This window comes from Nelumbo lutea, chromosome 1 (assembly GCF_056320005.1).
Source record: "Nelumbo lutea isolate HS-2025 chromosome 1, American lotus-T2T, whole genome shotgun sequence".
Lineage (NCBI taxonomy): Eukaryota > Viridiplantae > Streptophyta > Magnoliopsida > Proteales > Nelumbonaceae > Nelumbo > Nelumbo lutea.
In genome coordinates, this window is record NC_142684.1 from 65,292,011 (window position 1) to 65,301,170 (window position 9,160).

Consider the following 9,160-nt stretch of genomic DNA (forward strand, 5'->3'; position numbering starts at 1 on the left):
GTTCCTAGATTCCCGCTGTGATGGGACCTACTTTCGTGTTAGGTGGGGATAAAAACACAAACTGGTAAGGTTGCCCATTCCTGCCTAACTCGGGGAGTGGGTGAGCTAATATAGCTGTTACAAGTCACAATCCCATGAAATGTGGGGTACGGTGGTAAGCTCCTCGGGGTTGTCAGGTTGGCGCCTATGTCAAGCCACTAGGTCGGTGCCTGGGCCAGGCCACCATCTCGTGCCAGGGCCAGGCTGCCAGCTCTTGCTAGGGCCAGGTCGCGCCAGGGCCAGGCTGCCAGCTCTTGCCAAGGCCAAGTTGCGCCAGGGCCAGGCTGCCAACTCATGCCAGGGCCAGGTCGCGCCAGAACCAGGCTGCTAGCTCGTACCAGGGCCAGGCTGCCAGACCATGCCTGTGCCAGGCTACGCCTGGTGAGACACCATCAACTTAGCAAAGGCAATTTGTTGTCAAAGTGGTCCCTAGTTGTTCTGAGGTGCCAAGTGTCATAATGTCAGTGGTGGGCCAAATCTGCCCTCATCAGTAGTGTTGAAGGCTTGAAGCGTCTGTCGACTGTCGGTGGGTGGTGGTTTTAAAGCATCTGGGATCCTTCTCTCTCTCTCTCTCTCACCTCTCCTCTCTACGTCTCCGCCAACAACCACCGGCACCAACCAGTTCGGCACGACGACAACCACCGACAATATTATGTTTTTTTTATATTTTAAGTGCATACCAAAAAAATCGAACCGTGGTTAACCGGTCCATCGACGGTTTGGTTTCGGTTTGAATATTTAAAAAACCGACTCGGTTTGAAAAAATACCCCAACCAGATTGTGAGCACCCCTAATAGGTGAGGGTGGGCAAGAGTCAATATGGGTGGGTCAAGTGGGTCAATATAGGTGGGTTAGGATGACTTAGGGTTAGGGTGGGTTATGAACATATAAGAAGCATCGATGATGAGTCATGGTGGATTGGTGAATCAATATAGATAGATTGATAATTTGATATTCAACCCTTATCCAACCCAACCCACCCATTTACCACCCCTAAATGAAGCCGCTCATTTACCCGCTAATTTGCTTTATCTTGTAACAAAACATATATATGGTAGTACTCCACTCCCTCTTTTCTTCTTGATGTAATATCTCCTGAAATGAATTCAATGATTAAAGAATGAATTTGCCTTTGGACTTTCATAAAAGGAAAAGAAATATCTTTGTTTAAAAGGGAAAAAGTCTGTTTAGTGGGAGACATGAATCGTGATTACTTTATTAAAGTGGCAACAATTGAAAAAGTGATGGAAACCCTCCATTAAACTTTTAGTTTTTTAAGAATCTAATTTGATTTTACAACTTCAAATCTGATTTGATATTATATGGAATAGTAATTCGATGTACAGGGAAGTTACCAACAAGTGGAAGCGGAGCACTTTGATTGTTTTCTGCTGCCATTTCTATCTTCACGGACGGATACAGTATTCAAAACCGAGTTGAGCTTAGGCAACTTTTTTTATTATTTTTATTTTTAATTATTTTGATAAAGATAATAAAATAATGAATAATTTCTGTTTTATGAAATAAAAAAGTTTGGATAAAAAATATATTAACTGGGACATGTATTATACAACTATTACTTGTTCGCTCATTATGCTTATCTAACGGGATATTGGAACGGGCTTTTCCCTAACTGAAGCCAGTCCCTGTACAGTGTACAATCAAGTTTAACATCGCAGGAAATGGGGCAAATGGAATATAATCTTCAAAAAGAAATTTATGTTTGAAGTGAGTAAATGCTACAGGCAGACTTTCAACGAAATTAGTAGAATTATAAGCCCAGCTAAATCTTTACCTCGAAGGAATAAAAATGTATTAATTATTTGGGAAGAGCAATAGTAGCACGCATTGCGCCATGGAGTCCTTGCAAGTCTTTTCCACGTGGTTTTTTGGGTTTTGGCAAGTTTGCAGGACCAAAAGTCGAAGACACTTGCCAAATGGCCTTTATCTTTAAAAAACAAGACCCCTAAATTCAATACATCTTCTAGGCTTTGGCTAATCTGAGCTTTGGGAAAATCTTTGTAAAGAAGCTTGCCAAATGGTATCTAAGTTTAAATCATAAATGAACTGTCAATAAACAGGAGCTTTTGGCAGATAGATGGGCTTTGCATGGACCATGGTGTTAGGTTGTGCCATTTTGTGAATTTATAAAGGAAACCTAAGTTGTGATGCTAATTGCTAGAACAACTGCTCTGAGTGGCACTCTTGTCAAAAGTGGCACTCTTGTCAAATTTCAACCCAAGCAATGTTTGATTCACTGCTCTAAGTCTCATTGTTTTTCTCTTTTAATTCTCTCATTCTGGGCAAAAATGGGCAAAAGGAATAACATTAGAGTATTTAGTTACAAAATTCTTGCCATAAACTTCATTTTAGAATGAAAATTAGCCCATAGCATAAAAATTGAGGTAGCCTACCACATGAAAAATAATCATACCTCATCTTGCTCAATTTCATTCTTTAAAGAAACTCTATATTAATGGTTATAAACTGTCTACAAAAACCATCATAAATGTTTATTAACAGATTGCTGTGAGAACTTATGCGGACAAATAAACATCCATGTCAATGAGTTTGGAGACTTAAAGCCAGCCGTTTATGATGATTAATACATTTTTCTTAAATGAAAATGAGTAATATAAGACACTTGTCAATTTGAAAAGAATTCATTGTTTAGAAAAAAAAAAAAAAAAAAGTGTTTGATTCATAGCAATATTTTATCTTTCTACCCATTTTTACCATTCTAATTCATTTTGCAATTTCGTCTTGAATAAGAATGAAAAAGAAAGAGAGCTGAACCAAGCATAGGCATAACTTCTGAATTCTTAAACAGACACACAAACAAACATGTGGCCTCAAACTTAATAATTCAGTCTGTCTATTGGATTTTTAGACTTTCAGTTTGAACTTGAACGTGCTACTCTCTCCCAAATAAAATGGAGAATCTGGGGAGGTACCATGTGCCCTCTTGTTGCTATAACCTGGGTAATCCTCTTTGCAGAAGGGAACACTCTCTTGTAGAACAGGGCCTCTTTTCTCCGCTTTCTTAACAACATCCCATTTGTCATAGGGATCGGTGGTCTTATGGGTCAAATGTATTTCCCCCTTTTCCCTTAATAGTATCTTGGCGTTCTCCAGAAACCCCTTCACCAGCTTCTTGTTCAATCTGTCCATCACAATCGAAAAAAAAAAATCAATTCTTAACTCCATTAATCTTCAGATCTTCTGTTTTGCTTTTGAATCTATTCACTCTCCATAGTAGGTAAGAATGATGCATCATAACCTCAGAACCACTCGTATTTCCTATTCACTTTTCTTATCCGCCGTGATTTAGAGCCATACATCTCTATTATGAATTAAGAGATGTGTGACTGCAACTCAGGGCGGGTAGGGAGTGGGCAGGAAAAGTGAGTAGGAAATCTGGGCTCACAAAGAACATCCAATGACTTACTCTATCTGGCAGTAACTAGCTTCAGGGTAGAAAAACCCCACGTGAGGGAAGTTGTAGACGATTCGATCAAATCTCTGAGTCCTGAGAAAGAAATGGTGGCTCATTTTGGTTGCGTCAATTCCATACAGGACAACACAACCCATCTCTTCTAGCTCTCTCACATTCCCAATGGCATAACTATATTTACGCTCCAGTGAATCTATATAGTTACAAGTAATAATAGAACTAGAGGTTAAAACCAATCACAGGGAGGAAAAGGCAAAGAATAGAAAACCCAGAAACTTGTATAAATGATATTATCTAGACATGGAGATGAAGATGGAGATGTATATGCTTACCTTGATTATCTAGAGATGTAGCGACCATGTTGGTTGCAGAACCGAAAGCTTTAGCCAAACAAAGAGAGAAGGAAAAGTCTCCTTCACCAACCAATAAGATTCTATGCGAGGTTGAGTAGTGCTTTATCCATTTCTCTTTCTCCCCACCTAACCCAGTAAACATGTCTTCGTTTTCTTCTTCCTCTGTTGTTTCGTCTGCTTCCGTTGTGATAGGGTGAAGAAATAATATTGACTGTACAATCCTAAATCCTCAAGCAGTAACCAGTAGGGAGAGCCGGAGAAGGGAGATGGTAAAGGTGCTTTTAAAGTTTTAATTGTAGAAACTTGTCTAATTACAGTTATGTCCTGCCCTATCCGCACTTAGCAAAAGTGAACCCTCTGCTAATTGTGGACGTTCATCATATCACTCGGTATTCGTCAGTCTTTAGTCTACCGATCAGGTTGGAAACCCAAACGCAACGTGCAAGCGAGGGGAATGTGATGAAATGAAGGGTAAATTACAACAAGGACCCCTTAACCGTTAAGGTCAGATAATGGAATGTTCGTTAAATTACCAAAATATCCATTAAAACTTTTTGTATTTTTTTTTTGCCCTTTCTCTATTAGACTCTGTTTGGTTTGTGGGATGGAGATGAAAAAAGAGGAAATATTTTCAAAAATATTCATGAAATGGAAAAGACGTGAGATGATAGATCCCAAAATCATAGAATCGAAGTCACACCAAAACAGTGCGACCCTGTGAAAAAACTGGGAAATCACTTTTACCACTTACCATCACGATGAATAGAGGAGGGAAGGCCGTGAAAAGCGAACCAGCGACGACGAAGAGGAAGGAGAGAAACAGTGCGATTCCGTCTTCCTCCTTTTCTGCCTTTCTCAGCAATGACGAATAGATCGTAGTCCCCTATCTTTATCCCTGGGTTTGTCTTCCTCTTCTCTCTGTCCCCTGTCTCTGTTCCTGTCTCTGTCCCATTCTCCCTTTCTCAGTGCAACTCCGTCTTCTTCTTGTCTCTTCTCCCTCGTCTTCTCTCCATCTGTCTTCTCTCTTCTTCCTCTTCAGATTATGACGGGCTCAACGAGAGGTTTCGGCTCGGATGAAGGGAGTTAAGAGCTAGCGAGAGTGCGCATGTTTTGAGGAAGGACGAACTGGGGAATCGTCTTCATCGTCGTGCCAAGACTTCGACTCTAATTCATCAATAGGTTGATTAGAGTTGGAGTCTTGGCACGACGATGAAGACGATTCCCCAGAAACGTACATACCTCAATTTCGCAGTCTTCATCATCCTACCTAGAAACATTTAGATCTCAATTTTGTAGTCTTCATAGTCATCCTACTGAGGTCTGTACAAACCTCAATTTCATAGTTTTCATCGTCGTCTTACTGAGGTCTGTACAGACCTCAATTTCGCAGAGGTCTGTACAGTCTTCATCGTCCTACCCAGAAATGTACTGACCTCAATTTCGTAGCCCAATGTCACCTGGAATCATCCCTTCTAAACTGCTAGACTATTTTCCTTATTTTTCCTTTATTCAGGGTTTTAATGTGAAAAGCAACCCAGATACTCTGCTTAAAAGTTGATTGATTCCCAAAATTAACATCGGTTAAAACGATGCAAAGGACAAAAATTTCTCATAAAGCAGGAGTTACAATATTGGCAGAAGAAAAGATATAGGATCATTGTATTTTAATCGGAGAGATATTGTTTGAAACAGCCACAATCGAATATATTCTATTTCCCATTCTACTGAAATAGCCACGAACAACCGTGCCTCTGTTTGTGAAGTTCCTGAGGAAGGATGAACGGAAGTTCCAAATGGGGTTTTACAATATGGTGGTGTCTTCTATTTGAAGGGGTAGTCGTGCATTTGTTCGTCTCAAACGAAGGAGGAGGGTGAACAATGCCATCTTTTACACTTTCCTATCCCAATCCACCCAAATAAAACCAAACACTGAAAAGTTAAATTTTTATACTTTTCCATCCCATCCCATCCCACACAAATCTTCCCACAAACCAAATGGAGCCTTAAATTATCAACCCAAACCCAATACAATAATTCTAAGATTACTCATTGGTGGCGGTCTGTTTGCATTCAATCGTCTATTTCTTCTCCTCTTTGTTGTTTTTTCCCTGATCTTTGGTTTTGTAACCGTTAAGAAACTTCATTGCACAAAATACATTTTCTAAAGCATGAAGCGAAATTCTTAATCAACAAATACATTGAAGTAGTGGGTCCCTGGACTTTTCTACCTTGGTGGGCTTTAAGACGAAGAGTGATGGTACTTTTGTAAAACTAGTATCTGGGCAAGTAAAGAGATTAACTTCAAATCTGCAAAGATTTGACATATGCAATTCAAGCGTCTTCTTCAGAGGAAAAGCGCTCATTGTAGAACTATCATTGAGCTAGAGGCAGATGCACTTGGGTTGTTGATCAGAGTAAAATGAGGTTATCACAAGTTGAATGCGCTGGTCAAGTGCCAAAGTGTTGAGGGGAAGTTGAGGGGAGGTGAGCAAAATGAGAACTGACTGAAGTGCAAAACCATAGAAAGAGAAGCCATGGTCTCTCTCTCTCTCTCTCTCTCAGGCATTGCTGACTCCACTAAGCCTCTTGTTTCAATTCCATTTGCAGTATTCTTCTTTCAATGCAGACATATCACATAACTGGAAGTTTAAGACCCTCTCAAAGATGTGAGGCGTAGTTGGCTAGCCACCCACTTAGGAAGGAGCCATTCCTTCACTCCAGGAAGGAAGGAGGTAGAGCTCATTAACATAATTGAATTGTACGTCCTGGGAATGGAGAAAAGGTCTGAACTCCTCTGATATGGACACTGATCTTTTGATTTTTTTATTGAACAGATCAATATCAGAAGAGAGGACCAAGTAATCAATCCGACTCTGTTTCTTTTGTTCTTTTATATTAAACTCCTCTATTATGGTCTTACAGGCATCGGTCTGCTAGTTGGTCCATTTCCTCTCTTGAAAGTTCAATTAGCCACTTCATTATTAAAAAACAGGTTAAAGAAAGAATCATTCTGTTCATTGGAACACTAGAAATATACCATTATGTGACCAAATGTGACCTTAATTAATGAAAACTACTGATAAAAACATCAATGTTATGAAGTTAGTTAAAGAGGAAAGGATTCCACGACACCGAAATCTAATCATCTGATGGGACTTGACCCATTTAACAACAAAAACTGTGCTACAACAATGTGCAATGGATTTCTCAATTTATGATGCTTTTATGCAAATCTGCCTTGTGCAATGGACTTGACCCATACTACATTGTGCTTCTTCCCCCACCACTGGGAGAAGGCCGGGGATCTCTCTCTGTTTGCTACCATGTCTTAGTATACATGACGATTAGACCAGTCTCAGTGGATCCCTGCAATCTGCACGCTCCTATTTAAGTCGTATGTTGCCTTACTTGGAAAAGGGAATTCTTAAAACATCACTGGTAGCAGTAGCAAAACAAGCACCACAATTGACCGAATTTGAATACAGAGCCTGACTTTTATGAGCCTCAAAGCGAACAGATTGGAACGATAAGAACAGGAGTAACCCTGACGTTTGCAAAGTAGGATCTTCCATTCCTCTGTGTTTGATTCTGAGTCCCCCATTGAAGCTACTTGGACAACTTGAGTTGCGCTCCAAGCTTTGGAAAACGATTTTGCCTGCGTGAACTGTCAACGGAGACCCCTTTGGCTGGGATTGTAGTAGAATCCAGTGCTCGGCCGAATGGGCTCCGTCCAACCCGGGGACATTTCTCATCCCATCTTTCTCTCTCTTTCTTTTCTTTTCCCCTTCTAATGAATCCCAAACCATTGTTCAAGATTTAGCCATCAACAGTGTTACCTAGTGGCCAAAATTCAGGGGGGCCTTTATCGCGAAAAACAAAAAGTGAGGGTTTTGTCACTGATCCATAATACAAGGGCATCTTTGTAATTTACCCAGACCATCGCTTGGCATCGTGCCGTTTATCTATTTGCCCTTTCTTTCTTTTAACATTTTGAGTGGACATAGTCACATAGAGAACGGAATACATTGCGTTAAGACCATTGCATTAACATGATGTGACGTAGAGCATCCGATACCGTGGCTTATAGAGAGAGATAAATGGATGGAGGAGTGAATGTAGGGAGTTCAAATCAGCCCCCACAAGATTTCCCCCGTAACGTCCCACGCACATCTTTGCCCTGTATTGAAAATATTTCTCTATGATAATATAAAAAATGATGATATCAATCTTAGGAGATATTCTCAGTACACGGCAGATATGTACAGTGGAATATTATGGAAAGACTGATTTGATCTCTTTGGATACCCTAAAAACAAAGTTAATATTGGCGCCTCACATGCACATTTTAGCTCATAATTGTCATTGAGCTAAGGTCATCCTACAACGCAGGGGTTTATTATTGTTCAACTTGTTGAAGAAAGTAGATCATACACGTAATCCTTACTAATCCAATAAAACCCGATCAAATAATTCTGAGTTGGATGATAGCCTGGCTTCAGTCACTGCAAGGCCCGTTTGAATGCTGTTCGAATAGCCTTTTCAGCCTTGCACCGGAAACATCTCTGTACTTGTATGTTTTTATTTCATGGGGAGATATTCCCAATGCAATGCAAGACTATGATGGTTGTTTGAGCGGGCCTTGCAGTGACTGAATCCCATCACTCTTTGAGGTGTTATGAGTGTTGAGTCCTCTCATGAGGCCTAGGTCATCTTACAAGTTACAACGTACCTTTGCCTCTAGCTCATGTGCAAGAGTTCAGCAACTGAGGTACCAATTGAATACAATATAAAAAGGATCCAACTCGGTTACTGAGCTGATGCTCTAGCAGCACTTGATCAACCATTACCAAATGTTGACGTAGTCCTTTCAGTACTAAGCAGTCTGGTTTCAAATATAATCCCTTTGTTACAGCAATAAACACCAGAACTAAACCTGTTACTTTTGAAGACTTAGGGTCCATTTGGTTTGCAATTGAAATCAGAACCGAAGTTGTTTATTCCCATAATTTGTTTGGCTCATATAAGAATCGGAATGGGAAATAGAATTAGCAAGAATGAGATTTCATTCCCAAGAAAATGGCAGGGAATAGTCATTCTCTCAAATGGGGGAATGTCATTCCAAAAGGAATGAGAATGAGATTCTGATTCTACCCAAACAAACAGTTGGAATCAGGATAGATGCATTTCAATTCCAAGTACAAACCCCTGTTCCTGTGAACCAAATAGAGCCTTACATGACCTGCTTTTGAGTCAAGACATTAGACTTGCAGAACTTACTTATACCCAGTCAGATCTTCAAACTCTCATCTGCAAA

The 9,160-nt window shown here is 40.2% G+C and overlaps 1 protein-coding gene across 1 annotated transcript; it reads right to left on the reverse strand.

Moving 5' to 3' along the window:
* Positions 1 to 2,830: 2,830 nt before the first annotated feature.
* On the reverse strand, positions 2,831 to 5,288 carry LOC148874978 (uncharacterized protein At4g26485-like). Its single transcript, XM_088966897.1, has 3 exons — positions 3,826 to 5,288; positions 3,488 to 3,686; positions 2,831 to 3,202 (listed from the first exon to the last, which is right to left on the reverse strand). Exons 1-3 carry the CDS (start codon positions 3,986 to 3,988, stop codon positions 2,926 to 2,928), a joined length of 639 nt encoding a protein of 212 aa, XP_088823023.1. The 5' UTR covers positions 3,989 to 5,288; the 3' UTR covers positions 2,831 to 2,925.
* Between the last annotated feature and the right edge of the window lie 3,872 nt (positions 5,289 to 9,160).

Coding starts and splice junctions, on each gene's coding strand:
- LOC148874978 (XM_088966897.1), bottom strand. CDS start 3,988: ATGTTTACTGGGTTAGGTGGGGAGAAAGAGAAATGGATAAAGCACTAC. Junction 3,687..3,825: donor TACATCTCTAGATAATCAAG/GTAAGCATATAC, acceptor GTAACTATATAG/ATTCACTGGAGCGTAAATAT. Junction 3,203..3,487: donor GCTAGTTACTGCCAGATAGA/GTAAGTCATTGG, acceptor TGTGATGGACAG/ATTGAACAAGAAGCTGGTGA.